General features: G+C 41.3%; 1 protein-coding gene across 9 annotated transcripts in view; it reads left to right on the top strand.

Annotated features, from left to right (window-relative positions):
- hepacama (hepatic and glial cell adhesion molecule a) overlaps window positions 1–15,826 on the top strand; it is a 29,678-nt gene extending 13,852 nt beyond the window's left edge. For 8 of the 9 annotated variants that reach the window (XM_061828197.1, XM_061828199.1, XM_061828201.1 and 5 more), the window contains 6 exons: window positions 8,307–8,654; window positions 10,741–11,022; window positions 11,581–11,671; window positions 11,781–11,848; window positions 13,521–13,591; window positions 15,240–15,826. In XM_061828197.1, coding sequence (XP_061684181.1) covers window positions 8,307–8,654; window positions 10,741–11,022; window positions 11,581–11,671; window positions 11,781–11,848; window positions 13,521–13,591; window positions 15,240–15,602 — 1,223 coding nt within the window. In that variant the 3' untranslated portion in view covers window positions 15,603–15,826. The remainder of the gene's footprint in view (window positions 1–8,306; window positions 8,655–10,740; window positions 11,023–11,580; window positions 11,672–11,780; window positions 11,849–13,520; window positions 13,592–15,239) is intronic. The other variant, XM_061828198.1, reaches the window with a different exon arrangement.
- Window positions 15,827–22,019: the final 6,193 nt, after the last annotated feature.

Below are 22,019 nucleotides of genomic sequence, written 5' to 3' on the forward strand. Positions count from 1 at the left end.
ACGGGTACGTTCACCCATTTTTCCTCTCTTTGATATAAAACACTGACTGTGGCATCAGACCCCTGAGCTATAATTTCCGCAGCTCGAGGAGGTCCTGATTGCATTTTCCCCAAAGATATGGGAAACGGTGTCATTTTTACCTTTCCCACCAATATTGTCCGCACATCAATTCCTGTTCCAAATTGAAATTTACCTATTCTCAAATACAAAGTCATTCCAGCCAGGATGTCCATTCCAATTATCCACTCTGGGATGGGGGTGACGACCACTTCAAATTTCCATATTGGCATATTCCCAATTTTTAATGGAAGAATTACTGCTTTTCCATTTACAATTTGTCCCCCCAATCCTCGCAGTGGAAGATTTTCACCCTTCATTTTATCAGGGTTTCCCTGTCCAATTGAACATGGGGTCTGATGTCCCCAACTGACCATCGATTGATAATTTTGTTCTGGCTGGTTGACTGAGATTGTCCTCCATCCTAGCTGAGGAGGTCAAAGGTACGTGACCTCTTGTCCTTATTTTTCCCCTTACTCTTGGGTTTCGCTCGGCCCTTTCTCACAGCAGCCACATAGCTGGGGCCTCTTGTGTCTACTAGCATGTCGTCGCTTGAGTCTGTATCATCCTCTTCCTCTTCTTCATCCTCAAATGCATCCAAGGGAGGGGCTGTTGGTTGAGCTGCCGGCGTCATCATTCCCTTTATGATGGTGGCCAGCTGAGCAATTTCTGATTTTCCCTTTGATCCCCTGCTCAAGCAATTTACCTTCAATCCCCTTTGTTTGCATCTTGCAGCCAAGGCACTTGTGGGTAGCCCGTCAATTTCTTCTGCCGGTACTCCCGCTACAATGAGTGCTTTCCACATTTCCCGCCTACTACTCCCGGCTTCGGGCGGTTTCGCGCGCGGTCGTTTGCCATCTGTTTCGGACCTGTAATTCTCAGGGCAAGGCTGATGTACTGTGTCTCCCCAATCTCCCAAAGTCGCCAACTCCAACAAGCGCGTTTTTACGTCACTGAAGCTGTTATCGACGGCTCCTAACAAAATAGTAAGTATCGCAGACCTGTAGTGGGGGGGTGCGTCTCGAATCATTGCATCACGCACCACCTTTGGCACTGCTGTTTCATCAATAAAAGCATGACCCGCTCGCGATATCGACTCGCGCGTACACAATCTCCCCATTCTGTGAATTGCGTCGCGGATGGTTACCCAAGGCCCTTTGATCTCGGGCCAATCATGCCACGTTGGATACACAGATTGCGCTGTCATAGCATACAAGGCAAATAGCGAAAAAGAATCACCTGCCGCCATTGCTCTCCCGCTTGCACGAAACTCGGCATTCATTCGAGAATCTGAACTCAAGCCTCCAAATCGCGAAAAGTCCTCTGAGTCAAGCTCTATGGTGTCAGCTCCTTCCTCATACATCCGCCTGAGCCAAGAATCAGCTGGTTCTCCCTGCTTTTGTCGATACTTTGATGTTAAATGGGCTATCTCTTCCTGAGAGAAGTCCTCTTTTGTTTTCGTCATTCTGGGCGGCGGCTGAGGCTGTTCTATTCGCCTCATTATAGGGTTTCCTTCCCTATCAACTATAGGTACATTATTCTCATCTCGCTGTTCTTCAAAGACGGGCAAGACAACATGCTGTTCCTCCCGTCTCCGCGAGATCGGTTTAACTTGGAGATGTCCAAGTTGTGGATACAGCGGTTGAAGTTTCATTTCCCCGCCATATTGCATGTCGCCATCTCCCCATATGTCGCCATTCCATCCCTCTGGCTCCCAGTCTTCCTGGAGTGCCACAGCGAAAGAGTGGACCTGTTTTGGGTCGATGCGACGCGGTCTTTTATTACTTTTCTCGCGCGCCATTGAAGAAATAAAAGCCACTGATTTCTCCAAGATTTTCTGCGCTTTAGCTTGGTCAGATTCGAGCGCTTTAATATTCTCTTCAAGTTGCGCTATCTTTTTATCTTTTTGCATTTCAGAAGCGCATACTTTATCCAAAGCCTTTGTTCTTTCCTTCCAGGCTTCGGCAAAAATCCACATCTCTCGGACGCCACCCAGCGGGGCTTTGTCCCTCACATCCACCCTGCTTAACATGCGCTGTAGCAGCGGTGGAGTTGCCAAGAGAATTTCTCCTATCCACGGCTTAGGGCGTCCCCCGTACCGTCTAAGGAGTTTCCCTATTTCTTCAAATCCAAGGCTCTCCCAGTCGGAGACGCCATCCTCATTGGGAGCCACCTCCGCTCCCTTCACAGTTTTACACTTAAAACTTGAGGCCACTTCCGCCTCCTTCACAGTTTTGCTCTTAAAGCAACAAGCCATTTCTGAATGTATTCTCCGCGATCCTGCCGACAACGCCAAAAATGTTTTAAAACATTTCTGATACCTCGCTCAGGATTTCGGTATCAAATTTTAATAGGTTCGTCGGAGATAGGCACTCAGAAATGAAGACAAGACACACTTCTGGCTACCAACAATTGGCACTTTATTGGTCCCACACAGAAATGGTAACACAAGCACAAGCACAAATCACGTGGTATGAAGCTAAGTAATATCCAATCAGCTCTTAGAAGAATATCCAGCTCTTACCGTGCGCCAATAGGAGGGAGAGCCAACACTCCAGGTAGAGAGCAACTTCAATACCGGCTGGGCATCCGTACGCAACCCGCAGCAGACTCTACCGAGAGTATCTAAAGTTCTCCTTTTATACTCTAAGCGTGTGCGGAAGGAGGGGTGAGTGGCCAATTCATCCCGCCTGACGCCACACTATTCTTTGTTACCAACAAATGGCGTTGCACGACATCATATAACACAAAAACATCTTTTTATGACATTGCTGGTTATTCAAAGCTATTGCGATCGTCTTTTAGGTTATACAAAGCTATTGCGAAACATATACGAAGCTATTGCGAAACATCTTTTAATTATGGAAAAACAACACAATAAAATTATTCTTACTTCAGCAACCAATCCAGGGTGAGCCCTGCCTTTTACCAAAATTCAATTGTGATAGGTTCCTTCTCATCCATAATGCACAATCAGGAGAAGTACAATAGAAAATATATGGAACATTTGAGGAAGCTCACTAAGATTTACTAATTTAAAGGGGATACTGTAAGACAATGAGACCATACCAATCTTTATCCTGGCAAATGACAAAAACAGGATATTGTACATTCTTATCACAAATGAGAAAACAAATCGAGTGCCATATTTGTTTTTGTTAGTGGGAATGTGTTAGCAGGGCACCTAGTTAAATAAAGACAATAAGACAATAGAAATTTCTTGTATTATTTTCCATCACAAAAGAGAGCTATTCATTTTATTTTATTTTATTTTTAGCAAGCTACATTCTGAATCATGATGAATAATATAAGACGTGACAAAGAGGGAAAAGATGCTACGATTTGCAAACGATTTGTAAAAAATACATCCCTTCATCTGCATTTATTCCAAATTGAAACAGGTTCTTCCTTGGGACACATGCTCAATACAACCAACCAAAGCAGTTCCTCTCGCCTTTGCCCTTTTGTTCAGTTAGAAAGCTACAAGATCCTAAATGGGTCCAATATTATGCAAGTGGATCAAAAAGTTGCATGTAAGTGGGTCTCTTGCCTTTAAAGTTTCAGTAGTGGTGAAAAAGAAGCCCTGAATAAGCAGCCCTGTCATGATGAAAAATGCACCGTAGCGTCTGCCTTTAAAGACGGGGACAGTTTGATATGTTGGAGCAAAAAAAAAGCACGGACGTAAATAATGAAATTCCAGGAGAACTCATTTGGCCTGAATTTCATTAGCGATGCCGGCTTCATACTGGCTTGCTGTCACATGATTGTGACTTACTGTGACGTTTTAATAGAAGGGAATCATTTTAACATTGTTCAGTGTTTTTTTTTTATAACTCCTGATGTTAGGGAATGTCTAATTACAAAGGATTTTCATCCGTTTTAAAAAGAGTATTAACTCTCAATACTGTAAGTAGACTGGAGCAGATTGAATACTACCAGAGTTGACTTTGCATCCAGTAGATTTCTGATTAAAACACATGCAGTATAATATAAATATATAATCTAAAGAAATTTGTATGGCAACATACAAAGTTTGTAACTCAAGGAAGAGAGACACCTTCAGCATATCTTTTTATCAATCACGATGAAACCCACAAAGACAAACTTCAAAGTTAAGTTAACAAATGTCTGGTCAGACATTAACTAAGCTTCATATAGGTTGTGAGTTTCAATGAGAAAACAAAGTATTAGACAATGCAGAGTAGTTTTTTACCATTTAAAAAAAATGTGATTATGAATTTGTTTATCCAACAAACTTAAGGCAAGTGCAAAGATTGAGTGCAAAGTGGCTGATGTGCAAATTTACATTGTGTCTGAGCAAGAATGCATGACTAAATTTGTGACGTGCATAGGCTGAGTTTATGTAACATCACCGATGGCCATTGCAGGCCACCACCAGCATGTGATTTGACTGAATGAAAAAAGACTGAAAAATAGCCAGGGTTCTGCAAGCATGATCAAAGGATGATCACCAATTTTCACGTGCAAGTTTTATAGATCGTATTATAAATTAAATATATCTAGTACATCTATAAATAAATGCTATTCTGTTTTCAAAATGTATACAATATGATCGTTCATTATTTAGGTGCATACCTTTACCCCCAAAAAATTACAAATTTAAATACAAATTCAACTAAGCAAACTACTAGAAGTGAAACTAAATTGAATTCAGATTTGCATAATGGCATGCAAGCGTGCTTTCATAACTTGTATCTCGTATCGATTCAGAAACGTTTTAAGTTCTTCTTTTTGTAAATGATTGAAACGCATGAATTTGACAACAATTATTAATGTCATGTTTCGTTATCAGTAAATAATACAGACATTTTTACAAGTATTTGCTTCTGAACTCTCACTTCGTTATTAACTACGCTGTCTGAAACTGGGGTTGGTTGTTTCGGTGGATCTTGCCTCTCAATACCGGTAGTGGACGTAAACAAGGGATGAAGTCCCCAAGGTTTGCTGGCCTTGGGTTGACATCTGAATGTACCAGCTATGGAAAAGTTCATTTTCCTTGCTTCCTGTTGTTTGACATGTTTTTGTCCTTTCACATGAACTTCCAATGCCTAGAAACCTCTTGATCCATAGTCAATAGTATCCTGACACCACGTGCACAATGCTTTACCAGGTCGTTCAATTTTGCGAATGAAGGCACTTAACATAATGGTAACTTCCTTCTTACCAACGGTAATGACGATTTCTCATTCAATCCAATCCTATCGGAACTTATTTTTGACATACCAATTTATTTCACTCAAGAGGCGTCTTTCCTCTCGAGCACCGCTGCCGTGTTCACTTGCAAATGGCCCCATAAACTAACGCTTAAACAACAAGTGTTTTCATTGGATAGACGGGTATAAAATTTTCCATCTCATTTGCAAAAATCGGATCAGAAAATGAACGACTGTGGATTCTGGCACGCGTTACGGTCGGAATACTGCAGAAAAAATGATTTTTTTTTTCATTTTATTTTTTACCTTTGCGATTTAAAAATATGGAATTCCGTCTATAGACAGAAAAATCACCTCTAAACCATGGAAAATACAGAATGGTCGTGAAACAATTCAGGCAGATGGGATGGGCAAATGTGATGGGTTGCGATAGCCGTACATGCCGAGCGACATTTGTAAACTGGTTCTATCTTGGTATAGAGCCCCAACAGTCAATGTGTGAAAAAGAAACTTATTCGTCAATAGTAAAACAGGGTCAACCCAAATAAATCTGATTGTACATAGCTGTATGTATCAAAACTTGAAAGCAGGCGGATGTAAGTAAGAGGCTCTTGCATGTTTTTGTTCATGGGATGCATTAGTGAATTAGTTGTTGACAGAAAACCTATATCAAACATTTATTGAGCAACATTATGTCACGTCCCATCGGAACGAGAGTAGGACCCAAATGCAGGACTCAGAAGATGCAAGGTAGTTCAAGGAGACATGTTTATTATATGCAGAGGTAGGGGATCGAGCAGGCAGTCCGGTGCAGCAGCGGTAGTTGGGACGTCGGGCGAAGAGAGCAGATGAGCGGACAGGCAGGAGTCGGTACACAGGGGAACAATCAACGCAGGCAGAAGTATCAAAGGAGTCAGGCTTACAAGGTTGGTCGGAGAACATGCGAAGGTTGGTACACACAGGTTTGATCAGGGATACCGGAGCACACGACATGAAGATCAACGAACTGGCGCCAGCCAGTTGTCATCGCGGTCATATAAATCCACAGCATAATCAGGCTGCATGAGGCGCAGGTGTGCACCTTCCAATCAGCGCACCTGCGCGGACACCCGCACAGCTCGTGCTGGAGCGGCAGGATCATGACACATTATGTGACCCCCACGGTCAAGCTAACTCAGGCCAGCTTCATCCGGCTCTACCAGGGCCAGAAACATGCTCCAAAACTGCTTGACAGTCACCTTTCACCTGTAGAAATCCTTCACAGAATGTGGGAATTCCCCACTGAGTCAGTTTAGTTTTAGTTCAGTAACATTGAGCCTCTTCAATTTGTGTATTCAAATTTGCTCTGCATTCATACGAAATCTATTCTCTGCATCTGACATCACACAGCTAACACAGACTTGTTATTGGCACGCACTGGAGCAGGGTGCAATATTTAAATGAGCAGGGAGCAGTTCAGTGTATGGGTGTCTTGATCAAGGTCACAGCCATGAGTCCGGGGGATCTTGGGAGCTGGATGTTCCGTTGCCACACTCGGGTCAACACTGTGGCAGGTGATGATCTTAACCACTGGAGCACGGCTTGAGATTTCCCTATAAGAGTTTCACAAAAGTATATATTATTTACTGTAATTTCTCGAGTATAATGCATCCTTAAGTATAATGCGCACCCCCAAAGTTGACCTAAAAAAATCTGGAAAACCCTTCTATCAATATACAATGCGCACCACCAATCTGCTGCTATCCATGTGCTCAAAATATTGGGAGTTATCTGTATTTCTATTTTGCTTGGTTTGTACTTTTATTGTTTGTGCTTGTATTGTTTTTCAAAAAAATCATCTGTACAACAATCATTAATAATAATCTTTGAGTGTACTGATGCAGCACTAATATATATCTTGAGACAGGCCACAGGACACACTGCTCTCTGCCATTGTCAGAACAGAATCCCTCAACCAGCTAATACTGTTGAGAACACATATTACAGTCTTAAATAAATTATTTAAAGTATTTAACACTGTTTAACTTTAAAAAGAAAATTGAATTTCATATTTCTGCATCAAACATTTGTGCATAGTGCAGTTTATCCACTACATTACACATCCTTAGCCAAGACTTCAAAAGAAGCATCTGACTCATCTACGATCTGAAAAATATCCATCGTAGCTACCTTTAGTGTATCACTTTCTAACTCATTGATGAATTGGTTGTTCTGGTGCCTCCTGCATTCATGAACAGTGATCCCATCTTGCTTCCACAGCATGTCATCCTCTATGCCATCCATGGCGTTTGTGAGGAAACGTTTTTTTAATCCCAAGAGTCTTGGTTCCCTTTCTTACTCATTATTGTCAGCGCTTTGAGGGGAAGGTCCACCGTGCTAGCGCAGCCTCATGCCCCCATTCAGCTACAATCTGTGGTAGGTCTTCATACCGTCAGGTTGCGATCAAAATGAAAGCTCAAACTTCGTAGAAATGAACGTAATGGGCACTTTTAAAAAAAGCAAGCATTTCAATTGTGTGCACTATCCCTTTTTTTTTTTAAAATGACCGTACGATCGTACTACGTAGTTTCAGCTAACGTTGTTTTGCATCCAGTTTGGCCGCGTCATCGGCTGGAGTGGTAGCCTTTGTAGTCGACATTTTTTGTCTTCATTTAAGTAAAACAGACTCACGGGCAGTCGTTTCTGATGCTTGGTACAGTAGCAACAAATATGCTACACTAACAATCGTTAAATGCAAGGCATCCCCCCCCCCCCCCCACACACACACACACACACACCCGAGGAGTTCAGGTTCGTGGCGCACATTACCATAATATATATAAATGAGACATCGAATATCATATTGAAATGTATCTGTAAATCTTTTTTTACCACTCTATGTAGCACCTGTATACGACTATACAATGTGATTGTATTGTTTTTTTCATCCATACCTAAATATAATGCACTCTATTGACTTTTTGAAAATATTTTTGGAAAAAATTTCACATTATTTTCTAGAAATTACGGTACTCCTACTTCTGATAAACTTTACCTCTTCATGCAACCTACACTGTTCTTCTCTATTTGTCCCAGGTGAGGTGTCAGCGGTGAATGTGACGAGTCAAACCCAGGTGGTGAGGGGAATTGTGGGCAAAGAGGCCCTGCTGTCTGTCAGCTACACCAGCAGTAGCACAGATAAGCCTGTAATCAAGTGGCAGCTGAAGAGGGATAAAGTGAAACCCGTCACCGTGGTACAATCCATCGGCACAGATGTCATTGGGAACCTTCGGCCAGAGTACCGTAACCGTATCCTGGTATTTGAGAATGGCTCGCTGCTTCTTCACAACCTACAGCTGTCAGATGAAGGATCGTACGAGGTGGAGATCTCCATTACGGATGACACCTTCACAGGGGAGCTCTATATTGAACTCACTGTGGATGGTAGGTTCCACATTATTTGGTGAATCTCAATAAATTACGGAATATAGTGGAAAATCATGTTTATTTAAGTTCAGTACGTCAAGACATTGATGCAGCCTCTTCTGCTTATCCAGGGTTGGGTTGTGCGGGTAGCATCTTAAGCAGGGAAGCTGACACTTCACTCTCCCACTTTGTTTAGGGGAATACCATTTTGCTCCCAGGTTAGCGAAGAGACATCTCCACAACCTGCTGTCTGTGGGACGTGCCTAAAACACCTCACCAGCGAGGTGTCCACAAGCCAGCAAAAAACAATGTCCGAGCAGTGGCTATACTTTGAGCCGCTCCAGGATGATCAAGGTTCTCATCCAATCTCAAAAGGAGAGCTCAGACTCCCCGCAGAGAAAACTAACTTCAGCCGCTTGCATTTAATCTTGTTCTTTCAGTTATGACCCACAGATCGTGATCATAGGTGATTGTGGTAACATAGATCCACTGGTAAATTGAGAACTTTGCCTTTCGGCTCAGCTACTTCTTCACCACAGCAGTCCAATACAGGGTTTGCGTCGATCTCCTACTCCATTCTGCCCTCACACGTGAGCAAGATTGCCCCAAGAAACCCAACTCCTTTTGCTCGTGGTATGCCACCCTTTTCCACAGGCTATGCAACCCTTTTCCAGGTGACCACCATGGACTCAGATTTGAAGGTGTTAATTCTTAACCCAATTGGGGCACACTCAGCTATGAACTGCTCCAGCAAAACTCGAAGACTGTGCGCTGATCATGGCAACAGAGCTATGAACAGAATTGTAGACAACTAAGTTAAATTGCCAGGGATGTCATGCCTCCAGTAGGGTCATCCATGGCAAACAGGTCTTAGATGAGCGACCAGACTGTACATTGCTTGGAACCTCTGTGACGAAGAAAAATATGAGACTATGTTTACCCTCACCTGGATGCAGTTCACCGTAATCGAGGACAGAGGAGGGGCTCATTAGTAAGTGTCTGGTGGCTGGGCCTGGACCCATGGGCTCACCACCTATTCACTGTGATATGGGTAACAGCCGATGATGGCAGGATGTTGGCAGCCCCTTCCCTGGCTATAATAGCTAGCTCGAGGGATGCAGAATATCACCTGTCTGGCAGGGAAGGAGCCTGAAGTTGTATGCGAGGTTGAGAAGTTCCACCTAGATATATCCAGACTCGCTTTGACACAGAGCTTGGAATCTAGTAACAGTCCTCTTGAAAGGGGTGGAACTCGCTTCCACTGTAGAGTAGTTTCTGGTACTAATCTCCGACCAGGTGTGGACAGAAAGTACTTAATGCCTCTTGGCTTGGTACCTGTACATTGGGCTTCGACCCGATGTATGAGGCAGTAGCCTTCCTCCGCCTTTGAGAACAGGTCCTGCTCTTGTTTGTGGCTTTGCCCTAAACAGCAGCTCAAAGTACCCACCCTTTTTGGAGTCCTTGAGGGGATGCTGTAGAGCGCTCTGCTAGGGTTGCCCTTATTCTGACTTCTGTGCTCAATTGGACAATAACAGTTCGACCTGGAAGGGTATGATTAGGAGGAGCAGCTATTTGTTTTGGTTTTCAGTTAACCGCAACCCTCAAAAGGATAAATGGTAATAGAAAATGTATGTATTTGTAGAGGGACTGTCAAATATCCCTCCAGCTATCCATTTTCTGAGCCACTTATCCTCACAAGGGTCGTAGCGGTGCTGGAGCCTATCCCAGGTAAGTTCGGGCAGGAGGCGGGGTACACCCTGAACTGGTTGCCAGAAAATTGCAGGGGACATGGAAACAAACCATTCACACTCACTGTCACAACTAAGGGCATTTTTGAGTCTTCAATTAATAGATGTTTTTGGGAAGTGGTAGGAAACCAGAGTTCCCAGACAAAAACCTTCGCAGGCACAGGGAGAACATGGAAACTCCACGCAGGTGGGGCCAGCATTTGAACCCCAGTTCTCACAACTGTGAGGGCAACGCTCTAACAAGTCGCGCCACCACGCCGCTGACTGTCAAATACAGAAATTCCTGAATCAGTGTCTTTCTTAATGATTTACTGTCCCATCTCCCACCAATTCTGTTGTTATGGTGTCATCCCCAGTTCCAGTCTCCAAGCCATACATCCAGATGGTGGCGTCATCTGTCCTCGAGTACAGTGAGCACTTTAACCTGCACTGCTCCCACGAAAATGGCACCAAGCCCGTGTATGCTTGGCTGAAGGGAGGGAAGGTGCAGGCGAACGACTCCCGCTTACTACTCTCGCATGACCAAAAGGTGCTGACCATCGCACGCGTTCTCATGTCAGACGACGACGTCTACACCTGCACAGTGGAAAACCCCATCAGCAGCATGAAGAGCATACCTGTAAAACTCACTGTCTACAGTAGGTGGCATGTTACACAACGGGTAGGATATTTTAAACTGCCCAAAAATGGGATTTACAAGATTTTATAGGACGTTTTCAGAGGATTTCTTCGGTCCATTTTCAGTTGCATACCAAAGCAATTATCACACCTCAGTGAGCCACACAGAAGCACGCCTGCCTCTCTAACAATGTTGTTTACTGCAAGTGCAAATCTGCGGGTCAGCGTGGAGCCACAACATGCAGTGAAATCGAATGAATGGACTATTATTTATGGGGAGGGAGGAAATAAGCAGGTGCCCCTGTGGACCAAAGTAATTTGGAGTTCTATATTATAACTCCACTGGGATGTGCTTCTACTTTATTTCCCAGATAAGCATGGTAGAAGCATAATGTACTGCCCTAGAAATGTAATAAAACAGTTTGCTTACGTAGCCTGTGTATTATTACAAGTCTAAAATAGGAAAGTTTAGGGGCCACTTAATAGTGGCGAATAAAACAGAACAAGCTTTGCCTGTGATGTTCTTTGTTTGCGCACTTTTGTTTTTGCCCTTCATCGAATGTCTGCCTCTGGTTTAGGAAGGAGCTCACTGTACATCATCCTGTCCACTGGAGGCATTTTCCTCCTCATCACCCTGGTGACCGTGTGTGCCTGCTGGAAACCTTCCAAGTGAGAACTCGTTTCTTTTCTTCCTTTCTTTTCCCCACTTATTCTGCCTGTTTGTTGCATATACAAGCAAGTTGTTCATGTTTTTAACTGCCTCCAAACTACACTGTAGAAAGAAGCATAGACCTGTCCCACAGAGAGCTCCCATCTACATGGATCAGGGTCAGAATGGCCATGATGGTGAGCGTTTTAATCAAATCTGTGCAATGCTTTATTATTCACAACATATCTATCTATCTATCTATCTATCTATCTATCTATCTATCTATCTATCTATCTATCTATCTATCTATCTATCTATCTATCGATCTATCTATCGATCTATCGATCTAAAATTTTGTTTCAAGCATTATGATAATTGGCATTTATTTTTCACTTTACTTCATTACATATGCACTTGTGTGCAAAATTATTAGGCAAGTCTTGTTTTTGAGGATTATTTTTATGAATCAGAAACCACAGTGCCTTATGTTACTCTGAAATATTTAGGAAAGCAAAAGTAAAGTTATGTTGTTTTTTTAGAATAAAAATATGTGGACAATTATTAGGTAACAATTGGTGTGCAGAATTATTATGCAAATGGAGAGATTGTTTCAAGAGTTGTAACATTTTCCTTCATTGTACTTCTCCTATTTAAGAACTGCCCACAAGTTCTCACTTGGGTTAAGGTCAGGTGAGGAAGGGGGCCATGTCCTCAGTTTTTCATCTTTCAAGCCTTTAATGGCCACCCAGGCAGAGGAATATTTGGATGCATGTGATGGAGCATTTTCTTGTATAAGAGTCATTGTTTTTTGAAGGATGCAGACTTCCTCAGGTACCACTGCCTGAACAAAGTGTCTCCTAAAAACTGAAAGTCAGTTTAGGAATTTATTTTGAGCCCATCTTCTACCCGAAATGATCCAACCAGCTCATCTTTACTAATACAAACCAATACCAATATCTCACCTCCACTTTGGAATCAAAGAAGACCTCTGTACCCATGAGTGATCTAGCCACAGTTCCTTCCATCTGGTCAGTCAAGAGTCACTCTCATTTCGTCACTCCATAAAACCTTTGGAAAATCTCTTTGGATATTTTTCCGTTTATGTGTCTTGTTTGTTTGTAGTCTTTTACATACTCTACATATCTACATATCTCTGAACACTGAACATCTTGTACTTCAAGGTATACCAGGTAGATTGTATTTCTGAAATACAACAGAACTTGAAAATAACGGGTTATTTAAAGCTTCATGCTTGACTCTTGTCAAGTCCTTGGCAGGTATTTTCTGTCTTTTTCTCCAAATTCATTTCTTGCGACCCTGATGACTATATGGAACGAAACGTTTTATGGTTCTGTGATCACACCAGAATATCATATTTATGCTGCATCCCTCTGAGAAACATTTCATAACTTCAGATTTTTCAGTCAGTTAAATCTCTTTTTTAACCCATTTTGCCTAAAGAAAAGAAGCTGCTTAATAACTACACCCACTTTTAGATCAGGTATTGATCTACTTGATACACAGCGCCTGCTATGCTTAAATAAAATATATCCATCAATATGTACATATATCCATAAGCACTCAAGTGTATCCAGCTGGGAGCTAGGAAATACTGTTTGCCTAAAACTGATGAAATGGTCAAAATGAATACTTGCCTTGTAATTCTGCACAGAGTGTATACATTTTAAGTTGTAAATAATCATTGAGAACAAATAGTAATTTCAGTATTAGTATTTTGTTTTATTTCATTAATTATTGTGTGGTATTGATTTTTTTAAACTGTAATGTAATAAAATATATTTTATTTATTTTATGATCGATTTGTCTTGTATTGTATTGTGCTTGTTTTCATTGTTGTTGTTATTGTAGTTGATGTTGTACCAAAACCAACCACCCTCGGTCGAAGGAGTCCCATGCCCTTGTATGTACTCAACGAAGATGTAAGTGGCCCTACAAGTTTTACATAAATTGGTTGCACAATAAAAGTTAAATACAACTGTATTGTACCTAACAAATGTACTGTACTGGATTAAAAAAAAAAGAGGTTAAGCCACCATAACATTATGCCAAGTTTGAACTTTTCATTCAAAGACTCTTTTGCATAACGCTAGCAGGACCCATAATGATACACGGCACTGAAAATCACTGAAATATGCAAATATGCAAAAGGAGGAGCTTGTTGACGTCACGCCGTAAAGGTTCCAAAACACACTTTTCTTTCAGAAGAAGCAAGGGAGAGCATTGGACGCCCTCTGTATTGACGCGACGTTGATCATGTCAAAACGCACGAAGGCACACAAACAATGAATGAGAAAGTCGAGAACATCAGATGCTTTACCAAGTGCTGTGTGAAAAGACCTTTAAGTAACCTGATCTCTTTTGGGGTCTTATGTACTTAATAGTTTTCAAATGTTTACAAATTGTGATTTGTTAGCCACACACACATTTTATGTATTTTCCCTGTTTGAACTTGAACACAGATATCAGGATTTTTTTTTTTACATGATAAAAATATGGGTTCCTATGTTTATGCTGTCTCAAGTCAAAGAATGAAGGTATGTGTATGCCACCAAGTACAGTCTACACCAGTTTATTTTTAACATGGTTAAAGCAGTGTATTAAAGAGTAAATACATTTTTGAAAAGACAGAAATACAGCCTCATCTGCTGGATCTGAGGAGTACTGACACCCACACCCCCTTTGAGTCACATTGACAAACTAGTAATTCAATGATTCCCAAACACCATTAGAGTTGATCAAGTGTGTTGTGGGAAATTATCTAATTTCACTAAGTTCATGTGAAAATTATTATTTATTTCCCATGTGTGATTTTCTTTAATTTTATTTGTGTTCAGCTAAACAGGTACAGAATGTACGCAAAGTAAATTTGTGAGTAAATTAAGATGTTGAATTAGAGCACAGTGTAGACATGTTTGAATATTGTAGTTTAACTTAGATAAATTTGGTGTTTTTAAGTAAATCAGTGCGGCACAGTGGGCTCAGCTGGAAAGCGTTGGCCTCACAGTTCTGAGGTCCCGGGTTCAATCTTGGACCCACCTGTGTGGAGTTTGCATGTTCTCCCCGTGCCTGCGTGTGTTTTCTCCGGGCTGTCCAGTTTCCTTCCACATCCCAAAAACATGCAACATTAATTGGACATTCTAAATTGCCCCAAGGTAAGTGAGTGTGGCTGTTTGTCTTAATGTGCCCTGCGATTGGAGGGCAACCAGTGTACCCTGCTCCTTGCCCGTTGACACCTGGAATAGGCTCCAGCACTCCCTGTGACCCTTGTGAGGATAAGTGGCAAAGAAAATGGATGGATGGATGGATGGATGGAAGTAAAGCAGTTGATAATCATCCATCCATCCATTTTCTTTGGCGCTTATCCTCACGAGGGTCACAGTGAGTGCTGAAGCCTATCCCAGCTGTCAACGGGCAGGAGGCAGGGTACACCCTGAACTGGTGGCTAAAAAAAAAAAAAAAAAAAAAAAAAAAAGGGGGGGTTGTGCGTGTATTGAAAGGACACAACTATGGAACGTAATTCAAATATATCTGTGAGTTTTAAAAAGTCTCTTCACTCTCATCTTCCAGGAAACTCTGGAGCGTTTGGAAGAAAGCACTTGCAACACTTTCAACCAATCAGAATTGAGTTTCCCCACCACCTACGTCCCGGTCCTCCCCAGCCACCCCCCCAGAACTGAGCCGCCCATCTGGACAACCCCACGCAGGTACTCCCGCAGCCCCTCCCCGCTGGCGCAGCTGCTCCCTCCAGCCTCGGCGGGTCCTGCCCTGAGCCCCGCTCGCTCGCCGGCCAACTCGCCCTGTTCGTCTCCACGCAGTTTCAGCCCGATCAGAAAAGTTCGCCCCCCGGTGGGAATCCCAAACATTCGCCTGCCGGTCGAGGCAGAGAGTCCCGCCCCCAGTGAGAAGTCACAGGGGCCTCCCCAACAGTGACTCCGTGTTGTGCCAGGAGGAGGACGGTTCCGCCGGCAGTTCCTTCCACGGCCACCGAGCAACAATAAATACACTTTTGTAGCCTTTTGAAAGTACTGTACAGTAAATTGTGTCGAGCATTCATAGGTTACATGTTCTATGCAGACCTCTCCTTTCGATCAATTATTAGTAGTTTGGATGCTTCTGTTCTTTTTAATCACTTAAATATCAAACTGTTTTTATTGTGTAACTACAAAATAAATGAAAAAAAACTACAATATTTTGTACATCTACTCTCAGGTTGTTCTTTTATCCATACCAGCCTACTGTATGTCTGTCGGTAATTTCCTGTATGTCCATCCATCAATTTTCTGAGCCGCTCTCCGTGTGGCCTGCGATTGGCTGGCAATCACTTCGGGGTGTACCCTGCCTCCTGCCCGATGACACCTGGGATTGGCTCCAGCACTCCTGTGACCCTCGTGAGGATAAGCAGCTCAGAAAAGGGATGGATGGATATTATAAAAATGCCTTTTAACTACTATATTTTTGGCCCTTTTATAGTTAAGTACATATGCATCGAATTCAGTGATTTCCAAACAGTGTGCCGGGCTACATTAGTGTCCCGTGAGCACTCTTCAGGTGTGCCGTGGGAAGTCATCCATTATAATTGCTTGGAAAAAAATATTTTTTTCCAAAAAATAATGTATCTTTATTCATCTATTTATGCCAGTGAGGCACAATGACAGACAGAACAAAAAAATCCTCTTCTATTAGATGGCAGGAAGTACATACAGTAATTAATCGATCCATTTTTGGTGACATTTACTTTTGTTGGTGTGCCGTGGGATTTTTCAATTGTAAAATATGTGCCTTGGCTCTATAAAGGTTGTAAATCACTGATCTAATTAATAAAAAATCAGTAGTAGGAGTAGTAGTAGGAGTATAAAAGCACCATTCATTGAGGGGAAAAATAGTACTCTGATTATGGTGATTATAATGGTAATTATGATGACTTTGACTGACCTAATGATTGCTGTAATAATTGTGCGTCATCATCGGGTTGATCATCATCATCACCAGTATTGCACATGGAGTCGTTTTTGAGCTGCTTATCGTCACAAGGTTAGCGGCTGTCCATCCATCCATTTTCCAGGGCACTTATCATCACAAAGGTCGCAGGCATGCTGGAGGCTATCCCAGCAAAAGCCTTGAACTGGTCACCAGTCCCAGCTATCTTGGGCAGGCGACGGGGAACACCCTAAACAGCCAATCGCAGGGTGCAAAAAAAACAACACCATTCACACCGACGAGCAATTTAGAGTCTTCAATTAACCTACCATGCATGTTTTTGGGATGTGGGAGGAAACCGTAGTGCCTGGAGAAACCCCACACGGGCACGGGAGAACATGCAAACTCCACACAGGTGGGTTCGGGATTGAACCCGGGACCTCAGAACTGTGAGGCATGCCCCCCCCCACCCTCTTCACATGAGATAAACCTTTCATAATATTCACCCTATTACAGTGTTATTTTATATTTTATATTTGATTATTATTATTATTATTATTAAATAAGAGGCCAAGAAAATGGGTGGATATTTTATTTTTAAATCACATTGTTGCTCAATAACCTCATGCTATGATAAAGATGGCTATTTTAATGTTTTAATGTTTTACGGGTTTGTATTTTTGACAGACTGTTGTATAATTTTAGTCCATACGGTGTCACCCTCACATTGCATTTCACATTTTAAAATGTGTTTTTATTTATGTATTTACTTATTGCACTCTCTGAACAGTGTAGCCAGTGGACTTTATTTAGCACGCTTACTGATGTAATCTGACTGCTGGCCACTGGACCCACTAAGTAGTAATGATCAGTCGAATAAGCAAGGAATTGAGTGAATTAAAAAGGCAGCCTCGTCAACATCAAGGGACCTTGATTCAATGACGCTAATTTCGGCCATCTTTAAGGGCACCTCGCAATCATGCAACCCCCAATCAATCAGCTCTTGATGAAACATTCATGATTGACTTTCATTTTTTTAAGATTTTTTTTTTGTAAATACTTAAATCTAGTTTGGTGAGAAGGACAGGATTAGAAATAATTCCAAACATTTAGACACTTTTTTAGTATGCTCAAGGAAATAGAATTTTTTTAATGTACTTACTTATATTGTTAAATATAGATTTTTATTTTTACTATAAAAGGTTTGTCATATCTGTATTGAATGGGCAGTAACTGTATAACGCAGAGTGCTCGCAACTGATACTACAACCCCAGACTGGAGTTTAATAGTGTGCAGACCTATGGACAATGATGTCAGAAAAAAGTAAAATAAATAAAATATAAAAATAAAAAGTCTACACACCCTTCTTTGAGTGCCAGTTATGTTCCTTAAATTCCAATGGGGGGAGGGGTCAATAAAAAAGGACCAAAATATATCATTTTAAAAGCGTGTTACACATGAATGTGACCTACTGTATAGCCAGTAAAACTCATTTGAATATATATATATATATATATATATATATATATTATATATATATATATATATACACACAAGTGCCCTCCATAATTATTGGCACCCCCAGTTAAGATGTGTTAAAAGCCTTAAAATAAATTCAGTGTTTATTGCAGAAGAATACTGTCACACTGAACATTTTGGGAAACCTTCAACTCAAATGAATTGTAAGAAAATAAAAAAATCCCCAACTAAAAAATAATTATTTTTTATTAAATTACCTGTTCCACAATTATTGGCACCCTTAACAATTTCCAGGAAATAAATATAATTGAAGCATTTCTGTCATTTCTACAGTAGTTTACAAAGTTTACCAGAGTATGTAGGAACATTTAATTAGTAATTCATCACTTGCTGTTTCCCTGGGGTATAAATATGATGCGTCACAGAGGCCATTTCTCTTATCCACTCTTAAACGTGGGAAATACAAAGGAACACAGCATACAAGTGAGGCAGATGTGCGTCGACCTTCACAGGTCAGGCAGAGGATACAAGAAGATTGCCACTCAACTGCAGCTGCCCATATGCACTGTAAGAGGAATAATTAAGAAGTTCAAAACAACTGGAACAGTGGTAAACAAGACTGGACGAGGACCCAAGTTTATTTTGCCACCACGCACAGTGAGGAGGATGGTAAGAGAAATCGAAAGATTTCCAAATCTCACTGTTACAGAATTACAACAAATGGTAGCATCTGGGGGTAACAAAGTCTCCAAATCAACCATCAGGCGCTGTCTACACGCCAACAAGCTGTTTGAGAGGCATGCACGGACAAAACCTTTCCTCACTCACAATCATAAACGCAAACGTCTGGAGTTCGCCAAGCGGTATCGGGGCTTTAAATGGGACCGTGTGCTTCGGTCAGATGAGACCAAGATTGAGCTTTTTGGCAACAAACACTCTAAGTGGATCTGGCGTGCCATGAAAGATGCGCATGCTGAAAAGCACCTCATACCCACTGTGAAGTATGGGGGAGGATCAGTGATGCTGTGGGGCTGTTTCTCTTCCAAAGGCCCTGGGAACCTTGTTAGGGTGCATGGCATCATGAATGCTTTGATATACCAGGACATTTTAAATCAAAATCTGTTGCCCTCTGCCCAAAAGCTGAAGATGGGTCGTCACTGGGTCTTTCAGCAAGACAATGACCCTAAACATATGGCCAAATCTACACAGAAATGGTTCACCGGACACAAAATCAAGCTCCTCCCATGGCCATCTCAGTCCCGAGACCTCAACCCCAATGAAAAGCTGTGGGGTGAGCTGAAGAGGAGAGGACCCAGGTCTCTGGATGATTTAGAGAGATTCTGATAAGAGGAATGGCTGAAGATCCCTCTTTCTATCTTTTCCCATCTTGTGAAACATTATAAGAGAAGATTAGGTGCTGTTTTGTTGGCAAAAGGGGGTTGTACAAAGTATTAACACCAGGGCTGCTAATAATTGTGACACACATTATTTGATGTCAAATAATTATTTCTTTATGTGGGATTTTTTCCCCACTGAATAAATGCACTTGTATTGAAGGTTGGATTTTTCTCTTTTTTGCCATTAAAGTTCCATATTATTTAGGAAAAAAAATATTAGAAGCTAAAAAAACACATCTTAACCAGGGGTGCCAATAATTATGGAGGGCAGTGTATATACACACACACACACACACACACATCCGCTTTCTTAGCCACTTATCCTCACACGGGTTATAGGGAGTGCTGGAGCCAATCCCAGCTGTCATTGGGCAGGAGGTGGCATACACCCTGAACTGGTTGCCAGTCAATCCAATGTGAAAATAATATTTTCATTTATATTTTATGATGCTTGTTTATATGTGGATTGTAATTGGCTGCCAACCTGTTCAGGGCGTACCCTGCCCCTCATTCGCAATTAGTTACCTTGGGCTCCAACATACCCGCAATCCTTGTGAGGATAAGCAGTACCGAGAATGGATGGAAGGATATTTAGTACATTTTAGACAGATGTAACGTGAATGAATGTTTTCTGAGGTGAAAAAAACATTCTCAGCAATTCATTTACTTAATGTGGATTTTGTTGTTTTAACCGAATTGATCCACCCATTCATTTTCCAATTGTTGAATTATCAATATATTTGAATACAAGTACTAAACACTGTTGAACTCTGGTTCACCCTAATTTTCAAACACACTTTAGAATAAAAAAAAATGAATTCTATGCATCTTCTAACTTTTTAAAATTTTTGCAGGTTTTATGTTTGCGTATTTTCATTTTTTATTTGTTTCCAGTATGTATTATTTAACTCTGTTTAAGTAACAGAGTTAAGTATTGTGCCCTGAAATGCACTTATGTAAACATGTAAATATGTCAATTAATGTTTGTTATATTACGCATTCAAGTACTTGCGACTCATTCTTGGTGAGCTGTCCATGACCCACGCAGATCCGGTATGCGATCCACCCAGCTTGATATAAAAACATATAGAATATACAAATGATATAACACTGCTTGATATAAAAATAAAAATGAAGCTGTTTTCACAACTGTATGTACAGTAGTTGTGAGGTTTAACCATCAGAGAGAGAGAGAGCGCCAAAACGCGCTCAAACACACTAAAAACAAAGGAATCATTATTATCAGCATAATGTGTCTTCTCCTCAGATGTCCAGCTGCATGGGAAGTCCTTTTGTCATTGAAATCGGCTATCATTTCATTGACACCTTTTATCCGCAAATGTATCTTCTGGATGACACAATCATATTTGCTTGTTTTGATGCTTTTAAAATAACGTTAAGAATACACTTTGACAGAAAAGTGTGGATAATATACAGTAGAGCTCTGCTATTCACAGGGAATTGGGACTGAGCATTACCACAAATGGTGAATTTTCACAAATAGTTGACAACGCCCACAAATGGATTATTATCGTTTTGTTTTGACAACATAAATTGCTGGTTGTAGATACGTCTAATGATGATCAGGTGAGCTGATGGTACCAATTCCACTGGGTTTAATGTTGCATTTATTCCTAGTTTTGGTGGAGATATTGGTGTCATGTTATCCATCCACTCCCGGTGACTTAATCACAAATCTAACACATCTGTTGTTAGATTTGTGATTGGATGAGTGAGTTGGGTGTCAAAAGTGGAGAGAATGAAAATGTGTGTAGTTGGAACTATTGGGAAACTAGTTTTCTGTTTTTTGGGTGGGTCAGCGGACGACAGTAAGTGTTTTTTGTCTTAATTAAAGAGACGCTACAAGACAATAAATATCATACATATCAGAGAGAGAACTTGGTCACAAAAATCAAAATAATAATTTTCAAATACCGTTTTTTGCCACATACGTCTGGAGTAATGCAAATAGGCAGGTTTTTTCCTGCAAATGACTGAAGAGATTCAACAACAGCAAAATCCGTTAATGAATGGTGAATTTGTGAACTTCCAATCGCAAATATGTATAATCACTTGGGGTTTGCACATAATACAATATTTGTTTAGGTCAGTTTTTTTTTTCCTTTTCACATGTTCAACACAGACTATCTTCCATTGTTCAGTACTGCTGTAGTGTCATGGGCAGTGGGATGCAAGGTTGTTAATTAGCCTCGAGGGACCTGGATCATGTCTATGTTTACTGAATGGGTGTATGTGTGTGAATCGTGTATTAGTGTGTGTGATGCTAATTATTAATCTCCTACTCATGCCCGGTGGAGGATTTTCACACAAGTCCCGATGATGTGAAATTCCCCAGACGAGGGGAAGGGAGATGGCAGTATTGTCGGAAAACTCTTATCTAGCTTCTGTGTGCGTTTGTGGGTCAGGATCTTGATAATTGGCAGTTGACTGGTGTGGGATTGCGAGAACAAAAGATTGTGGAAGATTTAGACTGACATGTTTTATATACCGTAGGTAGACAAACTTGTCATAATATTACAGGTATATTATCTA

The sequence above is a fragment of the Syngnathoides biaculeatus genome, chromosome 8, assembly GCF_019802595.1.
Source record: "Syngnathoides biaculeatus isolate LvHL_M chromosome 8, ASM1980259v1, whole genome shotgun sequence".
In the NCBI taxonomy this organism is placed as follows: Eukaryota; Metazoa; Chordata; class Actinopteri; order Syngnathiformes; family Syngnathidae; genus Syngnathoides; species Syngnathoides biaculeatus.